Here is a 23888-nt window from a genome sequence, read left to right as displayed (position 1 = left end):
CCTGGGAGAAGTACCCGAAGCCGACTGCTGCCTCCTCCATTCGTCTTTGCACACAGCACAGTCTTACAATGGGCAGGCATTCCCCAAGATGAGGAGGGCAAAGGAAAGAAAGAGTTCAGGACAGAGTATTTGGAAAGCGGAGAGCATACAAGAAAGTATGTAGGAAACGACACATAAGGACGTTGATAAAACAACCGGGGAGAATCACGCAGAGTGCCAGGAACCCTGTGAATGTACAGAGAATGAGACTCAGCAAAATGCAGGTTATTACTATTAACATAACCCCATCTGTAACCTCCAGGCTGCTGGGGTCTTCCAGAAACACGGTTTTCATGGGGGACGTAGACCACTGTGAATCTAAATAGCTGATACAAAGGCCAAGGATTTTAAAGCAATTTGGAGACATTCATATAGTAAATTCCCTTCATCTACCAAAGGAAATATGAGCATCTCTGAGGCAGAGCAGCTGCTTAATGGTTACAGAGCAATATTACACAACAGCTTAAGCCAAGAAGCAAAGAACAACTCGGCATTTATGTGACGCTGTATTTACACTACATGTAATGCTTTTTAAAAAATAAAATTGAGTAGGAAATAAAGACCTCTGCAAACTGAAGATTCTCAAAGGCAATATCAAATTATATTATTTTACTTCTTTTTTTATTTTTCTCTAACAAAAGCAACAATAAATCACTACTCAGAAGTTAATATAGTGTTTAACCTCCCTTACAAACAATAACAAAGGGACACAATGGCATATCTAACTGTTAATATCTCAAATTATAATCAGCTCCATTTGAATGTTAAACAACATTTACATAGAAAATCCAAAGGAAAACTGATAACGCTCATTTTTAGAGTCTACTGTGTTCTATTCTTGAAATTAAAAAAGAAAAAACCACAGAAAGCAGTTATTAAATTCATGAAAGCTGTCTTCAAGTATTAGAAGGACTGTTAATGTAGATGTTGGATAAGACTTCTTCTGCGTAGTTCCAGGAACTGTTTTTTGGCTCAATAACCAGATTTGTCATCCAATAAGAAAAGTCCTAGAAGGGAATGGGAAACCTTGCAAAAGTGGTAACAGCCAACAAAGGCCAAGCTACTGTTCTAAGATCTTCAAACGCATTCATTCACATAATGATCCTAATTATCCTACCCGTTGTCATGCAAGCATTCCCATTTTACAGATGAGGAAACTTGTGTCTACAGAGGTAGGGGGTTTCCTAGAGGCAGTAAGGACCCCCCATTAGATTTAAGAATTCTCACTTTGGGTAGGAAACTGAACAAAGAGCACTTCTGAAGCCCATTGCAATGCTCAGGTTCCACTTCTTTTTTTTTTTTAAGCTTTTATTTATTTATTTGAGAGAGAGAGAGCGAGTGTGCACACAAGCGGGAAGGAGGGACAGAGGGAAAGGGAGAAGCAGACTCCTTGCTAAGCAGGGAGCCCAAAGCCAGGCTCCATCCCTGGACCCTGAGATCATGACCTGAGCCGAAAGCATAAGGTTACCCCACTGAGCCACCCAGGCGCCCCCCCAGGTTCCGCTTTTTTACCCGACCCTTTTCGTGTTCATTTTCTTGCACTGCTTGTTCATTTGGAGAAAGAACAGGACCCCTAGGTATCTCGCAGGCATTTTCCAGCCTTAGGATTCCAATTGTTCACTTCCTTCCGCAGAGTGTAAAAGACGCCAAATCCTTTTGTTTATGGATGCAAAGGGGGAGAAGATAAGATTATTTTACACTAGCTCTTTGCCAGTCTTCACATAACTTCAGATACCACCACTAACCTACTGGGAATTTTCTGGTAGTGGTGTTGTAAGGCTTGGCTTTATCTGCAGCTTCTCGACTGATCTGCACTGTCCACGGTTAAGAATGGAAAGTGGGATGATGAAATAGACAGACTAATCATTACAAAGATAATGCTTCTCTGCGCAGAGACTGACCCTCAGCCTATAGCCAAGGTTCACATTCCAGTATTAATTTAGATTTAAGTTTATCCTTCACTGTGAAATGTCCCTGTGGGTGATTTAAGTGATTCAGCAGAAGGACAGCGATTTTCTGATTTTTAACACGCTCTGATAGTACTATATTAATGTTATTTGTTTTTTAGTATTTCCTTCCAGTCCATTAGACTTTTTCCTGCATATATGTAAGATAGAAAAATACGAATTTTTAAAAACAGGGATCAAATTTAAATAAATTTGTATTCTGCTTCTTTTCTAATTCACATTGTATCTTTCCCTTTAGATTCAATAGTTTTTCAAAAGCATGATTTTAATGTCTGTATAATATTACACTGCATGGCTGTACTTTATTTGACCATTCTCCTTTTTTTGGCATTTTAGGTTATTTCCCATTTTTTAAAATATTATAAACAGAACTGCCATTAATATCCCCATACACAAATCTTTGTCAGCGATTCTCATGATTTCCTTAGGCTAGAGTTCCCAGAAGTGGAATTGCTGGGTCAAAGGACATAAACTCTTTTTAAAAACTCTTGGTTAAAAACTGTCAAGCTGCTTTCCATAAAGATCTTTGCCAATTTCTTCTCCCTCGGGCAGAATGAACGTGTCCATGTCACCACCCTCTGCCACAATTACATATTAGTCATAATAGGGACTTGTTTTAATTGTAGCAAATTGATAGAGAAAAGATATCATTACAATAATGTCATAATTTTCATTTAATTATAATAAAGTTGGATTTTTTTCAGATATTTATGCATTTTTTCTTTAAACAAACATTCAAAAATATGTAAAATAGGGATTGTGTTATCAGGAATATTTTATTCCTAATATTAATGACATTACCTCTAGAGTTTTACAGTTAATGACAGTGTTGGCTATTAATTAATAATTGATTTTTTCTTATCATTTTATACGTTCACTTATTCTTAGTTCTCTCAGATTTCTAAAAGTGTTCTGATCAGAACAATTACTGAATACCACTAAATGCTTTTTTGGAATCCTTTTTAAATTTCCTTACAGTGTTTACTGTTGTTATATATTACTGAATTCTTAAGGTAAATTATCTTTGCTTATCCACACAAGGTAGCTCTTTTAATTTACTGCTAAACCAGTTTACTAAGAGTTGCTTCTGAGTTCTATGTAGCTGGTATAATTCTGGGGATCTTTGTTTCATTTATGAAGTTTTCATACTATGATTACATACATGCTTCATAAAATTATTTGGATGATAGCCATTTTTATTTTTAAAAATATGAACAGTTCAGAAAGTATGGAAAAACTCGCTGGTAAAACTGTCTTCTCATAATCTGTTTTAGAAAAGATTCTTAGAAAACTCTGAGTCTTTCAAGAATTTGCTCTACTCTTGTTTTCTGGTCTTGAGGCAATTTTATTATATATTACATTATATATAATACATATATATTTTCCAAGAAAATCATTATTTTCTTTCATATTTTTAAATTTATTAGCACAAATATTTTATGGTTTACCAAGTGTTTATTTTTAGAGTAAATTAAATAAATAAAGAAATTAAATAAAGGAATTAAATTTATTAGCACAGATATTTTATGGTTTACCAAGTGTTTATTTTTAGAGTAAATTAAATAAAAAAAGAAATTTTACAGTAAATTAAATAAAAATTAAATTATATTTTACTACATTAACATATTAAAATGTATTATAATTAATAAAATTATATTAAGTTATGTTAAAGCATACTAAAAGATCAGCTCTGTCACTTACTATGTAAACCTAAGGTAGGTTGAGCAACTTTTCCCCACCTCACACTTCACTATAATACAGATGATAATCACAGTACCTACAAGTCAGTATGAAAACTATAATCATTTTCAAATAATAATAAAGAGAGAGATTTCATTTTAAGAGCAGGGAAAAGGAAGGTAGAACTTCCAAATTAACAAAGGGAGAGCAAAACACAGTAAATACTAACTTAATCAAGACAAAGAAACTAAGAACATAAGATGTAAAAATAAATAATATAAAGTAAATAGAACAAATTAAGCATATCCCATTACAATACAGGTAAGTGGATTGAATTAGCCCATAAAGAACATTAGATCAACTGAAGCAAATAAAATTCAGCTATTTTTAAGGAACACATTGAAGACAAAATGACAAGAATAAAAAGTTGAAAATAAAATGATGTGCAAAAAGAAATCAGGCAAATTCAAACAAAAAGTAAGCAGTGTCAGTGGTGGTGAAGAGAATTTAAGATGAATTACAATAAATGAGATAAAGAACATTACAACTGAATAAAAAAGCATATATGATAAAGAAGATAAATCATAAAACTATATGTACACCAAACAATATTGTGCAGAATGCATAAAGCAAAAATTATTAAAATCCAAGAAACTTTACAAAAATACAGTTGTAGTGAGAATTTTGAATACACTCTCTTAGAATTGAATATGACTATTAGACAATGACTAACTTTATATCATTCAAATACCAAGTGTACTTTCTTAGCACATTCACAAAAATTTTATAAAAATTGATCATGTCCTTGACCAAAGAGATAACTGTTATTACTGTGTCATCTTTAGAAAATAAGGCCAAAAGTAAAAAATAAAAAGCGAACAAATTTTCTGAACTACCTGAAAATTAAGAAAATAAGCTATGGATCAAACAGAATCAAAAGAAAAATTATGAACTACCTAGAAAGCAATGACAAGAAAGAGACAAAAGGTCAAATTACTTTACCATAATGTTAGAAAGAACAGCAAAACATCCCAAGAAAAATTAAAAAGGGAACTAAAGACAAAAGCTGAAATCAATAAAATAGGAAAAGAAGTATTTAAAACAAAACAATAAAAGGGAAGATGATTTTCTGAGAAGATCAGCAAAACAGAAACATCATTTGCAAACCTCATTAAGGAAGAAAAGTAAAAGCGAAAATATACAAGAATAGAAGGGAAACATAACCATAGAAACCAAATACGTTAAAAACATTATGAGAGAATAACACATGCAACTTACTGACCACAACTTTGAAAACGTAAATGGGCAATTACTTACTAAAATAAAAGTAACCAAAATTGAGCAAAGTGGAAACCTGAATAGACCAATTACCCCTAGTGCGGTGCTTCCCTAAATTTGCTGATCATTGGAACCACCTGGGGTTCTTGAAAAACAGCTTATGCTTGGCTTCAACCCTCGGCTATTCTGATTTAATTGGTATGGATGTGTCCTAGACATGAAGATGTTCCAAAAGTTCCCCGGGTGATTCAAACGTGCAGCAACGTCTGGGAACCACTGGGTTAGCATCTTGGTGTTCAAAATATGGTCCCATGACAAACAGTACTGGCATAACTGGGGAACTTGTTAAGCACAGAGAAGTTCAGTGTCAAGCCCAGACCCTCAGAATCAGAATCTGCAGCTTAAAAAGACCACCAGTGACTCGTATGCAGTTTAGAATTTGAAAACCCTAGAAGAGAATTAAAAGGTGATTTAAAAACCACCTTCAGAATGGCACCAGGTAGAGACAGGCACACAGCTGGATTTTATCTTTTACCTAGCCTTTAAAGCCCAGTGATTTGTACACTCTCCCAGGCTTTAGCAAATGATGACAAATTTCTTTACAAAGAACGCTCTCTTGGTAGCCTTTATTAGACCAGCAAAACTTAAGTAACTAAAGTTGCAACCTCCCTCATTAAACCACAGTAAGCAAACAAAAGACCAAGCATACACATAAATGCAACCTCAAAGACCCTAAATAAAACTGAATAGATTCAATTCACATACTTGAATTGAATATAGCAATGTTATCAAAAGAGCAATACACCATTATCATTAGGGTTTTATTCCATGACTGGGTGCAGTTCACTGTTAGAAAATCTATCAGTACGATAGAGGAAAAAAAAGGAAAGACACATGACCTTATCAAGTGACGCTGAAAATGCACTTGACACCAACAAGAAAAGCAGGTGTTCCTAATAACAAATCTAAGCAAAAACAGTGATTAAAAACAAGTAACAAACTGTTTAGCAAAACCGAACAAGTTATCCTAAAAGAAGAAAACTAGTCTGCCATTCCTAGGTACTCAACACCCTCAAGCCTCCTCCTCTTTTCCATCCTTAAAAATGTAAACTGTAGGGGTGCCTGGGTGGCTCAGTGGTTTAAGCCGCTGCCTTTGGCTCAGGTCATGATCTCAGGGGCCTGGGATCGAGTCCCGCATCGGGCTCTCTGCTCCACAGGGAGCCTGCTTCCCTCTCACTCTCTCTCTACCTGCCTCTCTGCCTACTTGTGATCTCTCTCTGTCAAATACATAAATAAAAAAAATAAAAATAAAAAAAAAATCACCCAGTCCGGTGTTTCCCCGGAGGGACACTACCGGCACTTTGAGGGAGATGATTCTTTAAAAAAAAAAAAAAAAAAAAATGTAAACTGTAAATACACCAGTCGCAAAGAGAAAGGCTGTATGATTTCATTTAGACTAGGTATCTAGACCAGTCAAACTCATAGAAACAAAGCAGAATGGTGGATGCCAAGAGATGGGAGAAGGGGGAATGGTTAGTTGTTATTTGCTGGGTACAGAGTTTCAATTTTGCAAGAGGAGAAAGCTCTGGAAATTGTGCAACAATGTAGATAAACTTAACACTACTGAACTGTACATTTATGAATGATTAAAATGGTAAATGTTATTTTATGTATATTTCACAATTAAAAAATCATGATCTGGAATTTGGGACTCAGATAATTGTTACTAAATTCTTGTTTATATATATTCAAGAATTACTTTTTTACATTGGTACTAAATTCTTGTTTATATATATTCAAGAATTACATTTTTAGACTGACATTTATGTCTGCAGTCTTATTCATAATAATTACTTGGGTATAATTCTGCTTACTATTCTTATTATTAGTCTATATCTGTAGCTATATTTATATCTATAGGCATAAATCTGAGAACTTCCTGTTCCTAATTTTTTTTTTTTTTTGGAGTGCATCACTTTGTTAATTGGTATAGGTTTTCTTTTTTCTTTCTTTTTTTTTTTTAAGATTTATTTTTTTGACAGATAGAGATTACAAGTAGGCAGAGAGGCAGGCAGAGAGAGAGAGAGAGGAGGAAGCAGGCTCCCAGCCAAGCAGAGAGCCTGATGCGGGGCTTGATCCCAGGACTCTGGGATCATGACCTGAGCCGAATGCAGAGGCTTTAACCCGCTGAGCCACCCAGGCGCCCCTGGTATAGGTTTTCAAGGAAAATTTTTACAAAGAAAATAAGAGACTCTATTTTTTGAGAATAGAGAGTTTTTGAAAAAATTCTCTAAACATAAAAGAAGTTTCATCGTAATTCCAAGTAATTCATCATAATTCTAATCCCCCACTCTTGTTACTTAAGGTTGACCAAAAGGAAAAAAAAAAAAAGTATAGGTAACTTGTTTTTCCTCCAGGATGATTATAAGATTCTCTTTTTCATCCACAAAATACAAAAACTTCCATAGGATATATTTAAATATCATTACTGTTGGCTAGATATAATTAGCCCTTATGATCTAAATATTTAGATCATTTTTAGCTCATTAAAGTGTTCTTAATTTGTCTTTGATTCTATTGCTCTCCTAAATGCTCTGCTTTCTCACCAAGAACACCTAAATTAATACTCAATTTTCTATTCTCCCACCATAAACCTTCTCATCATGTTAACCTCTCTGTTCTTTTCTTCTCCTTTTAAAGCAAATATCTCAAGTTTGTTTGTCCTCTATATCAAGCATTATTTCCACAATATCAGTTCTGTTTCTTATTCCTTCAAATGCAGACTTTAATTACATGAAAGAAACTTCTCGTTATTTGTTATCTTATACGGCACTTTCCTCGAAGTTATTCTTTTACCTATTCATTTTTCCATGTAAGTACTTTCTTCTAACTCAACAGATTGTTTTCTCTGAAATTTTCTTCCGCACTTCATTTTCAAAAATATGTTCTTCTTGATGACGTGCCTTTCCCTAGGTTCTTCACTGTTTTCTTACCAAGGGCACACTTGCGATTGTTTTTCTTTTCCTTAGAGGGTAGTCTATAGAGATTTAGGGTCTGTCCTTAGAAGTGTATGGCTTTTCCCTTGGCTTACGATAAGTAAAGGTTTCAGTAACAGGATTAGTCAAAGTTGATAACCGCAGCTCCTAACCAGTTCCTACTGACTACTGCTCCTTCATCTCATAAGCCTCTTCTCACCCCACCACCTAGCTATGTAAGGTCCTACCAGGTACATACATGAAAACCCTCACTCTCTGTAAAGTGTGGCTCTGGAAGGACTGATGGGATGAGATTTCAAAGGGTCTTCTCTATGGTGTGAGAGAGTTGGACTGGCACAGAATGGAAAAATTGTTTAAGGATTTACATACATACATTAGGAAGTAGAAGTGGGTTGCTAGTTGTCTTCCCACACTCTTTCTCTTTACTTCCTCTTCATCCCACATTTCCTAACCCTGTTTTCTGAGTTTACAGCCTTTTAAATTAATACAGAAAAGTCTCTGAACCTAGGGGGATGATAGGGGGATTGTCCACAATTTCTTGAGGAACTAACACAGCTATCTTTTGTAAGATATTAGGTAGGAAAATTATCATTTTTAAATTTAGTCTCAATACACAGTTCATATAATTATAAGACAAGCCTCTGCATTTCTAGCTAAAGGCGATCCTTCAGTCTCACTTTTAGTGTGCTTAGCCAAAGTTACAGTTTTACATATCCTTGTAGAAATTTTAGTGTAGAACTGGGAGAAACTGGGTCAGAAGTCAAGCAAGTAATGTGGACTTTATATTAGATAGCTATTGGTAATTATTTTGCTGAATGCCTAAAAAGGCCTAGTTTTAAATCTCACTACTCTCAATCAAAATTCTAACAGGGTTTGTTTGTTTTTGTAGAATTTGTCAAGCTGATCCTATTTAGATGAAAATACAAAGGACCTAAAAAATCTTTTTGGAACTTATTATAAATACTTATCAAAAAGTTAAAGAAAGGGGCGCCTGGGTGGCTCAGTGGGTTAAGCCGCTGCCTTCGGCTCAGGTCATGATCCCAGGATCCTGGGATCGAGTCCCGCATCGGGCTCTCTGCTCAGTGGGGAGCCTGCTTCTACCCTGCTCCCTCTCTCTCTCTGCCTGCCTCTCTGCCTACTTGTGATCTCTGTCAAATAAATAAATAAAATCTTAAAAAAAAAAAAGTTAAAGAAATAAAAAAAAAGTTACAGGAATCAAGAAAGTACTTTGATCTTGGCAAAAGATAAGACAAACACATCAGTGGGATGGACCAGAAACAGACAAATAAATATATCATTGTTGCTACTGGATAAGTAGCTATGCAACTCAGTGGAGGAAAAAAAGATGTCTCTTAAACAAATGGTACTGCATTAATTGGATATCTACATTTTTTTAAAAAAGGAAAACAACCTTTAAAAAGGAAATCAACCCTTATGTCACACCATATGTGGTGTATCTATATAATGGAATACTACTCAGCAATAAAAACAAATAAATCATTGACAAATGTAATCACATGGATAAATCAAAGTCTTTATTCTAGACTAAAGAAGCCAGACAAAAAAGAGTACATTTATACAAAGGATACATTTATATAAAATTCTAGAAATGTAAAGTCATCTAGAGTGATAGAAAGCAGATCAGAGGTCGTCTGAGGATGGGAGTAGAGAAAGGAATAGATTATAAAGTGGTCAGAGGAAGCTTCTGAGATTGATGGAAATGCTCATCATCTTGATTATGGACAGATAGACATATATATATTTTCCTTTTTTTCCCTCTGTGTGTGTGTGTGTTTGTGTGTAGATCTATATACACTATAGATAGTTACATAATATATTGTATATCAATTATACCTCGATAAAGAAAAAAAATGACCTTGAGCAAGTGATCTATATATAGTGGTGTCCAAATTTTCAAAATAACATTATTTCCACATCACACACAAAAAAATCACAAATGAGTCTAAAACATTCCATTTAATCAGTCTCATATTTTTTGCAACTTCTGGAAAGATCTTACCTGTTCCTTCATTCATGATCACGTGAACTCTAACACCATTAAAGTACACTCCTAAGCAAAAGCATTAAAATATCAAGAAGGCCTTCTTCACAATTCATCAGATGATGAGGAGAAACATTTGATTCATCTGAGACTGGTATTCTGAATCAGTAATTATGTTGGGGTACTACAATTCTCAGTCTGATACATCCCTACAAAATTCTTCAGACCATGCCACACAAAGTTAGGAGTTTGTAATGTCCCCAAAGAGGGGTGGTGTGTCCACAAGGCAGAAGAGACCCACAGTCTCGGTCTATGAAACACCAGGCTTTTCCTGACTCAAGTCAAGCCGTAGGGATGGACATGGTCTCATTACTGAACAAACAGGTTACAATTTATTTAGTGTACTACTGGTCTAAGCCTCCATCTCATAGATTCTAAACACTGCTGAACATTTTCTCTGGCCAGGTATTTGCCTTAGATGTTAAATGTACAAATGGAAGTTTACTGTTCTCACCTGAAGGTGTCCAGAATCCACGAAGGGAAACAGAGAAGAAAATAGTGGTAAAAAAAAAAAAAATGCAATAAATGCTATTATTGTAAACTGTGCTAAAGGGAGGGCCTGGAGATGTCTCATGGATGAGGTGTCAAGAAAGTACAGACATTCTAGGCAGACAAACCGTTTGGACAGAGACACAAACAACATGGCTAAGGCTAAGGCTAAAGGCAAGGTCCATGTGTGCAGTGAAAGGAACATTCAGGACCATGTCATAAAGGGCTGGTTAGATGCCCTGCTATAGATCAGGCTTAGCCTAGAGTGGAAATTTTCAAAACATATATGGAGGGGAGTATAATAATCAGATTTGCACATTATGGAAATCACCAGGAGCCTACAATGGATTTTCACAGGGATTAGGACCTGAGGCAAAAATATGAGCTACGGAGATTGGGAAAATTACTACAATAATCGAGGTGCTCTAGTTAAAAGGACACAGTGTAAATATATTTAAGAGAATCACAATATATTAAGATTTATTTTCTTTTTAAAATATTTTGCCTTCCTCGTCTGCTGTAAGAGTAACCCCACCAGGGGCCTTTCCTCATCCCTCTGCTCCTCTTTCTATATGTTCTCTATATGTTGTAGATAATCCCCTCTTCACCTGTCAATGCTATGCAAAGTAACGTAGTTTATATGGGCTCTTTCCAGATACTGCGAGGACATAGTAAGTATAAAACAGCAGAATGTTTTATTTGTCTTAATGAAGAAGACATTCTTCTACTCCTTGCTTGCTTACTTAGCATCTGTGCAGCATCATTCTGCACAGAAAGTAGTCCAATTCCGAAAATGACTGCAATCCAAAATACCCAATTTTGAACTAAAAATCCACTACATTAAAAAAAAAAAAAGTGCCACAAAAAAACCGGAATCAGTATCTTATAATACAACCTGTCACTTGTCTTCCATACTTTACCAGAACAAGGGACCTCAACAAGATCTAATGCAGCCCAGAGAAACGCATGTGTACAACACCTATACCATTTGCCATGTGACTTGCTTGTGCCGGGGCTCCCTGGGGCCCCTTCCTTGATTCTTTGAGCTCACTGATTCCTGGGTTAAGAACCCCCCAAATATCTCTCCTAACCTTGAGTTCCAAACCCTTTTCTGCCAATGGCTCATAAACACTTTGAACAAACAAAAAACTACAGCTTTATTGAGATATAATTCACAAACAATTTTAAAGTATACAATTCAGTGGTTTTGGGTCTATTCAGAGAGTTGTACAACCATCACCTAATTCCAGAACATTTTCATCACCTCACAAAAAAAAACCCATTACCCATTAGTGGTCACGTACCCATGTCCTACAACTCCAAGCTCCTCACAACCTCTAATGTACTTTGCCTTTATAGATTTGCCTATGCCAGACATTTCAAATAAATAAAACCATATAATTTATGAGAAAAGAAACTCCATAGTGTCCCTGTTTGTTTCATTAACAAATGCATGTGATATTTTAATGATAAAAAGATCAAATCTGCAAGGAATTCTGCAATTCCTGCAGAATTCAGGAGTATTCTTCCTCCTAAATGCCCTGGGGACATGAACATGCTTATGGGATGGTATGGGGATGGGTGGGAAAGGGAACAACTCTGTTGGGTTCAAGAATCAGAAATACTGCAGTGGAAAGAGGAGTATGTTTTTAGTTCTATTATGTAAAATAAAATAAAAGAGGGCATGGTCCCCAAAGACCAGCGAATAAGACAAAGACCCCCCCAAATTTATAACAACATTGAAAACTGAAACCTAATATTTTTCTTAAATTCTAAGGCATTATGCAAAAGCCAACAAGGCTCAAATTGCCACGCAAAAGTACTTGCTGAAATTGTTGATACCTTGTCAGTCTTTTATAGTTCCAGAAGCTTCAATAGGATTTTTGCCTGCTAACTTGAAACCACATTCTTCTTCTATAAGGTAGAAACAGATTACAACTTGGGTAGCTATATATCTTTCTCTCTGCTTCATATTTTACTTCATATTTTATTCTGCTTGCAATATATTAGCATAGAATCGATCCCTCTTTCCAAGCATGATGCTCTAATAGGCAATCAGGTCCCCTGGGTGCCTTTGTATGGGACAATACATCCAGCAAGCTTAGCTTCTGCCGAGTTCAAATGATTTTAACTGGCCTGGAGCAAGTCCACTCTATGTCTGATATAGAACAATCCCAGCTTTCCAGCTGTGAGGAGGAAAACGCTTTGCATTATTAAATTGTAGCCATATGCTGCAAAAGCAGGCCTTGCAAATATGGAGAGGGACAAGAATTTAAATGGAGAGGAAACTTTAGATGCAGGGAATCGTTGTAAAAAGAACCTGAGATACTTGAGTCATGAGACTTGGGCGGTGGGTGCGCTCACAGCCTAACCCAGGGTCATCAAGATGGACACCTCTTTCAGAAGGGGACCGGCACCCCCTGCCACCCGTAGGGAATCCAAGGGAAGAAAATATGGTATACCAACATCTTTTAAAATTTAACAATTTGCAACCCATTCAGGTGCAAGGCCTCTTAAAACTTCTCTGGAACTAGGTGTACAATGAAGTCAGCGTCCACATCCACATATTGAAATTTCGCTTGCCCTCCAAGTTACTTTATATCATTTCAGATACCACAAGGTAATACAGTTAGAAGGCTAGGAAAAACAAAAGTGGGGCTAGCTACGGTGTCTCTCCCGGCTAGTCCTTTCCCTCCGAGCGTTGTGAGAAGAGCATTAGATGTGTTTAAATTACCCTTGTGACTATATACCAAGCGGGCCCTGACCTGTACAAATGCAAAACCTGAGAACCTCGAGAAGAGGGGCGCCTGGGTGGCTCAGTGGGTTAAAGCCTCTGCCTTCAACTCAGGTCATGATCCCAGGGTCTTGGGATTGAGCCCCGCATCGGGCTCTCTGCTCGGCGGGGAGCCTGCTTCCCTCTCTCTCTCTGCCTCTCTGCCTACTTGTGATCTCTGTCTGTCAGATAAATAAATAAAATCTTTTAAAAATTAAAAAATTAAAAAAAAAAGAATCTTGAGAAAAGATGGAGCAGAAGACAAGATAGAAGCTACAGGGTCTAGCAACTGGAGTAACTTGGCAGAGAGCCACCCCCCTTCCTGCATCAGTGTCCTGACCCCACAGCCTCTGGAACTCTCCACTAACATCTCGCCCCAAGCTCACGCCCACCGAGGCCACTGTCACTCAGGATTCACCTCCATTGTCTGCTCTCCCTCTGCCCACGGCCCCTTGTCCCAGAAGCTACGGCTGTTACAGCTGCCTCCGGGGACGCAAGTGTGGCAGTCAATGGGAGTGACTCAGTCTGCGAAAGGACCTCAACACCAGTGTGGCAGTGCACACTTATAAACATTCAGGCCAAGCATGGACAAGGCCAAAATTCGTTTTTTCACAAGGCCTTGTACAGAGTCAATTGTATTATTCACCAGCTGCCGGGGAGGAGAGGCAAGGGAAAAAGTATGAACGACATAGTGGGGTTACTACTGTCTTAAGGTTTAGATCCATGAAAAAATGTGAGCTTTGGCCTCCATTTGCCAATAACTAATTGGACCTGTGGGCAAATCCCTTGTTCTCTTTGCACCGTTTTCATAAGTCAATTGAAGACACTGAATTAGCAGTGTTATAAGCATTGGTATCCTCTGCTTTCTTGAGTGTGTCAAGTAAAAAAAAAAAAAAAGAAGAAGAAGAAGATATTGGGTTACAGTACATTTAGAAAATGTAACTGTCTACTTGGGAAGGGGGAGATGTGTAAGCAAACATAAGCATGACACAAAGCAGCAATCATAACCGAAACAGGAGTGTCCAGGAGATCCGCTGGGCAACGCTGTAACTATATTCACTTAAAAATTTCTTAAGAGGGCAGATCTTATGTTAAGTATTCTTATCATAACAAAACAAAACTAAAAAAAAAAAAAAAGCAAAAGAACACTGTAAGTAGAGCATGGTCAATTGAATCAAATAAATACTATTAAAAAACACGGAAGCAGAAATAGAATGGAAAAGAGGCACCAGAGTCAGATCGTAAAAGTCATGAATAAATGAAATAATAATAAATGAAAACGAATAAATAAAAAGTCATGAATTTAATGAAAATCATTTCAAGTGGAGACAGAAGCCAAGCCAGGAGAAGTTAAGGAGGAAGTTTAGTCTTTTCCATGAGAAAGAAGAGAGGGATGGGACTCTTAGTTGAATGAGGTGTCTGAATGTGGACCAAAACAACCATTTTTTAAGTAAGAAATAAGTTGGGGCACCTGGGTGGCTCAGGTCATGATCTCAGGGTCCTGGGATCAAGCCCCGCATCAGGCTCAGCCTGCTTCCCCCCCATCTCTCTGCCCACTGCTCTGACTACTTGTGATCTCTCCCTCTCTCTGTCAAAGAAATAAATAAAATATTTTTTAAAAAAAGAAAGAAATAAGTTTCCAGGAATGAGTTAATAGGATAAAGGAGATATCTGCAGAGAGCCAGGAAGAATAAGGCGCACAGAAAATTTTCAACAGAGACAGAAAAGTTGGTGGCTTCAGAAAGTAGACCACTATAAAAAGGTAAGTGGGAAAATTTTTATAGGATGTGAATACAAGGGACTAAGATACAAAATGTTGCCAAGGGAAAAGAAATCTTTAATGATACGTTTGTACTCTTTCTCATGTCACTCTTATAAACTATGTAACAAAATTTCATACCACATTTCCTTTGATGTCAAAAACCTTAGAACAAAATTGACTACCTAAAAACTATCATCCTATCCCATCAAAAGACTTGAAAATACCTCTTTCTTTGCCTCAGATCTTATCTTGACCTGTAACTTTGTGTGTGTCATCTTAAAGTTTTAGAGGAGAGCAATATAAAATTAAAAAAAAAAATCAATGAATTTCTACCTGGATCCACAGCAAATGATACTTCCTGTGGGAAGCCTTCTTGATCAACCCAGCTAGAAGAGAAAGTAAGATGAAAAAGTCCTCACTTTTATCGAGTACCTGCTACTTGCCAAGTATGTCCTCCCACCCCCCATCCCACATCTGATGCTTACAACTGGTGTGGATATAATTGTGCTGAGTTCAGAGAAGTTGGCTGATATGCTCAGGCTCCTCATGGGCCCCATGATCATTGTAAAACATGGAGCCTTGATTCAGTGGAAAAATTTAATTCTGAAGTTCATGTTCTTCCCACTTCCCAATGTTCCCTACGACAGCTGGAAACAGTATTTCACAACTTTGAACTCCCATGACACTTGAGTTGTCATGCTGAGTAACATCAGTCTTCACGACGTATATAAAATAGCGCACATATTAAATGAACAGAAAAGTTTGTGGAAAGCAAGCTTCATTTGTAATGTAAAAACCACTGTAAAACCATCCCCCATTTTACCTTCTACAGCATCTAGCCTAGTGCCATGAACAAAATAGATGCTCATTAAATGTCTGTAACTGAATAATCCACTCACAGACAGCAAGTTGGGATGTTCATTGTTCTTGGTGTAGAATGATGTATATTTCCAACTCCCTGTAGAATGATGTATATTTCCAACTCCCCCAATGCAAATGGCTATCTCAACTCATTTAGAGCTGACTCAACCTACACCTGGTCTGTGGGAATGTAATATTTAATTCTGAATTCAGCAACTAGTGGGTACTCAGTATTATTTGTTGTCTAACAAGGTAGGTGATCAAGGAGATATGGAAAAATATCCTTCATGACTTCATAAGACATTCCTAAATTGTCTTTTTCCACCCAAAATTATATTATGAGTGATCAGGCTAGAACCATTACAGAGGCTGGGCATGGTGCTAACTGCTATGTAGACCAATTTTTGAGGAAAGGGTTATATACAAGCACCCATATGCAGCCTATAAAAATAAGGAGCTGAGGGCTACATGCCCTTCTCATTTTTAAAGAGTAATTTGCCAAGAAAACACATTCTTAATCTTTCACTCCTTTACTCTGAATTCTATCCTAAATTTGAACATTTAGGAACTTTGTGATGTCTTGAAAAAAATTAAAGGATAAAAAAGAAAACTGTTTCTGAAACAAAATCTGGTAGAAAAAAATCCTTTTATTTTTGCACTGACTTGCACAGACCTCATTCTAAAATTACATAAAAGGTTTACCTACGATGTCAAGTCTTACCACCGTTAACCAATCCTTTTAATGTCTTTCTATTTATACTTCCAAGAACAGAAAGCCTGTTTATAGTCAGTTGCATATTGTCTAATGCCAAAGTTTAAAATTATTTCTAAGTATCATGAAATAGTGTATTTTCCTCTATAAAAGTTTGTATTCTTGTGGCTGCAATAAATGAAAATATGAGAATAAATGGGTATGAACTTATTAACTGAGGATTAAATGAGCTATGATTTTTAAAAATCAGAGAAGAATTTCTTTTCCTTGACTTTGAACATCATATTCAAAAATAAAACATGCTCTATGGACTCTTTCAGGGTCTATGAAAATGTATTTGTCTTCACACACAAATAAAGAAAAACATTGTATTACTTCTATAACTATTAGAGAGTAAAATTTGTCCCAAATTCTAAGTTAAAAAATAAAAGAAGTCAAGCAAATATGGGCTTCCATACTGATTCCAACAGATGATAACTACAGCTACAGATACTAAATTAATTTTATCAATAATTATTTATTTGGTTGGTTTTCATTAGTTTCACTACCACCCTCTCCTGGCTTTAATCTCTGTACATAAAATAAAGTTGGAGACAGATTGACTACAAAATTTTTATGATTTAAAGAATTTCTTAAATGCAAGGTCAGCTGATTACTATAGTAAACATATACTATTATGGGTAAAGAAGAAACAATAAGAGAAATCAAAAAATACCTTACAGCAAATGAAAATGGAAATGAAACATATCAAAATGTATGGGATCCCGCAAAGACAGTTCTATAAGGGAAGTCCTTGGCAATAAATGCTTACCTCAAGAAACAAGAAATGTCTCAAATGAACAACCTATCTTTACACTTCAAGGAACAACAAAAGAAGAGCAAAGCCCAAAGTTAACAGAAGGAAAGAAATAACAAAAATAACAAAGATGAAAGCAGAAATAAATGAAAGAGAGACTATAAAGGCAATAAAAATAATAAATGAAATTAAGAGCTGGTTTTTTAAAAGGATGAAATTGACAAAACTTTAGCTAGACTCACCAAGAAAAGGGGCTCAAATAAAAGTTCAGAAATGAAAAAGAAGACGTTACAATTGACATCACAGAAATAATAAAAGACTACTACAAAAAAATATGCTAACACACTGAATAACCTAGAAAAAGTGGATAAATTCACAGAAACATACAACATACCATGAGCCATGATGAAATAGAAAATCTAAACAGACCAAATTACAAGTAAGGAGATAACCTTACTTATATCAAAAATCTCCCAATAAACAAAAGTCCAGGACAGACAACTTCACTGGTGAATTCTACCAGTCAAAAAATAAATAAATAATAATAAATTTAAAAATTAACATAATCTCTCTCAAACTGTTTCAAAAAAATAAAAGAGGAGGGAACTCTTCCCAATTCATTTTATGAGGCCAGCTTTACCCCGACACTGAAACCAGGATAAGATGTCACAGAAAAAGAAAATTACAGACCAATATTTCTTGTGAACATACATGCAAAAATCCTCAACAAAATATTAGCAAACCAAATTCAACAATACATTAAAAGGATCATACCCCATGATTAAGTGGGGTTTATCCTAGAGATACAAGGATGGTTCAACAGCAGCAAATTGGTCAATGTGATATACCACATTAACAAAATGAAGCTTATAAATCATATAATCACTTCAATAGATGCAGAAAAACATGTGACAAAATTCAACATCTGTTTATGATAAAAACTCTCAACAAAATGGGCTTTAGGGACCATATCTCAAAATAATAAAGGTCATATACGACAAGTCCACAGCTAGAATCATACTTGGTGGTGAAAACCTGAATGCTTTTCCTCTAAGATCAGGAAATAGATAAGGATACCACTATTAGCATTTTTATTTAACATAATATCAGGAGTCCTGGCCAGAGGAGTTGGGCAAGAAAAATAAATAAAAGTCACCCAAATTGAAAAGAAGAAAGAAAGAAAGAAAGAAAGAAAGGAAGGAAGGAAGGAAGGAGGGAGGGAGGGAGAGAGGAAGGAAAGGTAGAAAGAAAGAAGAAAGCAGTCATTATTTGTAGGTGACTCATTATCTACATAGAAAACCCTAAAGCCTCCATCAGAAAATTGTTAGAACAAATAAATTCAGTAAAGTTGTAGGATACAACATCAAAAATCTATTGTATTACTGTACATTAATAAGAGAAAATTATAATAATAATAATAATAATAGAGAAATTAAGAAAACATTCTGTTTAGGTGCCTGGGTGGCTCAGTCAGTTATGTGTCTCACTTTTGATTTCAGCTCAAGTCATGATCTCAGGGTTCTGAGATTGAGCCCCATGTTGGGTTCTGTGCTGGGTATGGAGCCTGCTTAAGATTCTTGTTTTTTACTATGCAGCCATCAAAAACAATGAAATCTTGCCATTTGCAGTGATGTGGATGGAACTAGAGGGTGTTATGCTAAGCAAAATAAGTCAGTCAGAGAAAGACAATTATCACATGATCTCTCTGATATAAGGAATTTGAGAGGCCAGGCAGGGGATCGTGGTGGGTAATAATAAATATTATATATTTATATAACATATATATAACAGTTATATATAACATATATAATATATAACATATATAATAAATATGTTTATTTTAAAATTTTAAGACATATTTATTATATATTATTTCTATATACTTATATATATTTATATTTATATATATTTATATATATTTATATTTATATATATTTATATATTTATTATATGTGTTATATATTATAACATATTATATATGTTACATATATAATAATAATATATAACATATTATATAATATATAACATATATATGTTAAAATATATAATAACATTATATAATATACTAATATATTATATATTATATATTATATACTAATATATACTAAATACAATATATTTATATTTATTATATATATTATAGTATATAATATACTAATATATACTAAATATAAACATATAACTTCCAACTATATCAAAATTAAAGGAAAGGAGAAAATGTGTATCATTAAAAAAAAAAATGAAATGGTCTAGTGCCTCTTGACTAAAATAACAGTGCCCTATCCTTGGGCACCATCATAATTTTAAAGCTCCTTAGACCTAAAAAGATGATGATGCCCATCCCCACCATCTAACAAAGAATAAAAACAAAACATGAAATCACAAATAGTATAAGGAAGTGCAATGCAGACACATGCATCTGTTCTTATAGAATGACTGAATGGCATCCACGTTCATGTTAACAGCAGGGAACAGATTTCACAGAGCTTCTACCTCCAAAAGGGCTGGAATGTTTGCTATCACTTCCCAAGCTGTTGGGAAGGAGACGGTAGCTATGTCTATGGGTTGCGCATCTCCCAGTGGACTACTGGTGATAAGAAAGTGTTAGCCCTCGAAGTGATCTTTTCCCAAAGTTTAACTTCCCTTTGTTATAACAATACAAACAGCAAAGTGATTTGATTCTCTCGTTGTTTATGGTAGTAGACTGAATTTTCCCATGAATGCATTGTGCCTTTTTGAGATACTGAATCTGAAAAGTCAGAGATTTCACATTTCAGCCAAAGCTAGAAGACAGAGATGAAAAAAGCCTCCAGAAGATAAATTATGCTCTAAAACCCCAAACGTGCTTACATTCAAGAAAAGAGCTTTTTCTTTTCTTTTCTTTTCTTTCTTTCTTTCTTTTTTTTTTCCTTGAGAGAGAGAGTGAGAAAGAGCGCACACACACAAGGAGAGGAGGGGCAGAAGGAGAGGACCTGAGTAGGTCCACACTCAACCCAGAGCCCCATGAAGAACTTGATCTCATGTTGTGCAAAAAGAATGAATACTGTTACGCTGAAAAAATAAATAAAATGGAAAAAAAAAGAACTTGATCTCATGACCCTGAAACCATGACCTGAGCCAAAATCAAGATTCAGACACTTAACCGACTGAGCCACCCAGGTACCCCATGAAAAGAGCTTTTAATAGTATGTATAATTTATTCCAATTGACTATAAAACAAAAACCTTAATAAGTTCTGATTTTTCACATTTCAAATTAGAAGCCATTCTACATTTCTAGTGGCTTGATTTATTTCAAGTTACTTCAGAACAAACTCTCAACTTTCATCAAATGGGATTCCTTAACAATCTTTATGTTTAAGTCCATAATATAATGATACACAACATATGTTGAAACGGTGGCATGCTTCTGAATCATCAAAGAAAATTCTATATTTCTAAATTATATATTTCTATATAATAAAAATTATATGTTTTATTATTTTCTAACTGAAAAACTGGTAATTGATGTACCATGTATGCATATACAATATTCAACTAATCGTAATATGATCTACAACATCCCAATTTTAAGACATTGTTTTCAAAAAGGATTGATTTCCAAGGAAAATTTTAAAAGGAAAAAAATTAGAAGGATTCTACCTTGATTATTTCTGTTTATCATATTATATGCAAACAGATGAATTAAGAGATGCTACACTGAATGTAGCAAAAGAAAAATTGAAACAACCTTCTTGACAAATATTGAAAAATCAAATTCTGGCTTTATACAACTATTCAACAATTATTCATTCAGCTTAAGTAGAGGACATTTTTAAGTGAGTGTAATTCTGTACATGTTCAGAAGTGCATTTCAAACAATAACAGCTTTATTAATTTCAAATGCAAAGAACATATCCCTTGTTTTAGTCTGACTGACTTACATTACTTATCAACTCTTTTTCTATTAACTACCCTTCCTTACCCCATTCTTTCTAAAATGAGTGAGGAAGCTTTTAAAAAATGTTTGAACACAATTCAATTTGGGTTATTATGTTACACAGGGAAACTATTACTCAAGTAAAAAGAAGAAATCTTAGTAAAGTTAAAAGGATAACCTATTGAAATTTTCCCAACTTCAGGAAACTTTTGCCTTTTTTAAAAGATTAAAAAAAAAGATTTTATTTATTTATTTGACAGAGAGAGAGAGAGAGGAAGTAAAAGCAGGGGGAGCGGCAGGGAGAAAAGAGAAGCAGACTCCCAGACTCCCAATGAACAGAGAGCCCGACGTGGGGCTTAACCCCAGGACCCTGGGATCATGATCTGAGCCAAAGGCAGACACTTAACTGACTAAGCCACCCAGGTGCCCCTCAACTTCAGAAAACTTCTGGCAAAACTTACTACATTTGAAATAGTCTTTTTGATTCTACTCTCCCACCAACACAAAAAATAAAGTAATAAAATTAACTGGAAATTATATTTAAAATTGTTCTGGTTTTTTGCATGTTTTGTTATCAATCTGTATGAATTTTGAATGATTTTGATCAAAGTGGGGAGAAATCAAGTTAGCATACATTTTTCAATCTAAATTAAAACTCTGAATCTTTGAAGTATCGGCTACTTTCACCGAACAGTAAGGTTTTGCACAATACAGAGTAAGTTAATATGTATTTGAAAAATACAGTTTTTTAAGATAAAAACTTATTATCTCAGGCAAGACTCAGAAAGAAAAACTATATTGCCTTGACTTCGCATCTTTACTGCATATTTCTTACTCTATCTTTCTTTTTTTTTTTTAAGATTTTATTTCTTTATTTGACAGAGAGAGATCACAAGTAGACAGAGAGGTAGGCAGAGAGAGAGAGAGGAGGAAGCAGGCTCCCTGCTGAGCAGAGAGCCTGATGCGGGACTCGATCCCAGGACCCTGAGATCATGACCTGAGCCAAAGGCAGAGGCCCAACCCACTGAGCCACCCAGACACCCTTACTGTATCTTTCTAACCCCGTTTTCAAATTAAAGACTGGCCTGACATATTTTCTTAAAGTTTGGGGTTCTTTAGACAGTTCAACCTCACAGAGGCAAAACCCTATGACAAGGCAGGTCAAGTAACTAAGGACCTAAAACTAAGTCTACCTAAGAAAACTTTTATTATCACTTTCAAAGACATTTTGTTTATTTTCAATGAAAATAACCAGATCAGATTATTTTGGGAAGTAGAGGGCATGTGTGGTGAGTTTTTTGCATTCATTTTGCTTTGTTTTTTGTTGGTTTATTCTTAGAGCACTCTTTTACCCAAGTTACAGGTACAAATGAGATTCTCCTGATAACGAAATATTAGAAATTCTTCTTTGCACAAGTTTTATGTCATGAGGAAAAAACCACAAAGTACTCCTGAATCAATAGGTTTAGAAGGAACAAAACTCTGAAGACAGCCAAGTTATAAAAGCCCATTTTCAGATCTGGAACAACTTCTGAACATACAGCGTATTCGGCATACATTATACTGAAGGAAAAGTCCTACTTTCATTATATCCTGATTCTTGGAATCCAATAAAAACTTTATGGAACAAAAACTCTGGCAAAGAATCCTTCACTGAACGCATAACCAACCACCTCCACAACCCTCCTTTTAAAGTAATGAGAGTTGATAAACTATAATGAAAGTAGGGAAATTTTTACTTTTTCTCGTGCATTTTGAAAGAATGATGAAGTGGTTTTTTGGCTTTTTAAGCCCCAGGGACTTTTAGCACCTGGACAATGCAAGTGCACTTTTCAAAAAAACACCAACAGAAATTAAAATGGCGGCGGTTAGGTAAATATGGATGACGCCCATATACAAGCATTTGCCCCTGTGAAGGGCCTACACAGAATCACATCCCGTCCTGATCATACCAGTCTGTCGGAGAAAAATAGGCAGCTGACCAATCATGGGGTGTTTATCTATACAGTGGTACCTTTGTTCTCCAACAATGTTAGATTGCAAACGTCTTGGAGCATATATTTACCTGGAGGATTCTTGGCAGGATCATTGTGGCTTGGACTTCCTGATTGTCCAGAATCTATAAAGAAATCACAGAAAATGTTTTCTTTTTAATTTGTTTTGAATGAATTTCACAATCCTCAGGAGGACTTTTTTTTTTTTTAATTAAGATGCAACAATGAAGCTGAGTGTGTTTAAATAAAGTATACTTTCCCAAGCCTTTCAGCAGCAACACTTTATTTATCAAGCTAGATGAATGTCCATCCATATTTCTGTGTCAAAGGAAAAGAAAAAAGTAGAGATCTATCATAGTCTCAGAATGGAGCAAGGCTTTTTTGAAACAAAAGGTCTGGCTCCAAAGCCACGAAAGGCGGTTTGGAGGCTGGGCCTGTCAGAAGCAATATGAAATAAAGCAGATACATCCCCTAAAAATGCAATCCGAGTGTAATTAAACATGCTTTTAAGAACCTGAAAATGTTTTTATTCGAGGAGTGAAATACACAGAAACGAGAGTC

At 35.4% G+C, this 23888-nt stretch overlaps 1 protein-coding gene across 7 annotated transcripts in view; it reads right to left on the bottom strand.

Moving 5' to 3' along the window:
• NFIB (nuclear factor I B) overlaps positions 1 to 23888 on the bottom strand; it is a 232325-nt gene that overhangs the window by 77421 nt on the left and 131016 nt on the right. For all 7 annotated transcript variants that reach the window (XM_046022309.1, XM_046022303.1, XM_046022305.1 and 4 more), the window contains exon 3: positions 23399 to 23452. In XM_046022309.1, coding sequence (XP_045878265.1) covers positions 23399 to 23452 — 54 coding nt within the window. The remainder of the gene's footprint in view (positions 1 to 23398; positions 23453 to 23888) is intronic.

Source organism: Meles meles, chromosome 11, assembly GCF_922984935.1.
Source record: "Meles meles chromosome 11, mMelMel3.1 paternal haplotype, whole genome shotgun sequence".
In the NCBI taxonomy this organism is placed as follows: Eukaryota; Metazoa; Chordata; class Mammalia; order Carnivora; family Mustelidae; genus Meles; species Meles meles.
The sequence above is the reverse complement of the archived record's forward strand: the minus strand, read 5'-3'. Positions and strand labels throughout refer to the sequence as shown.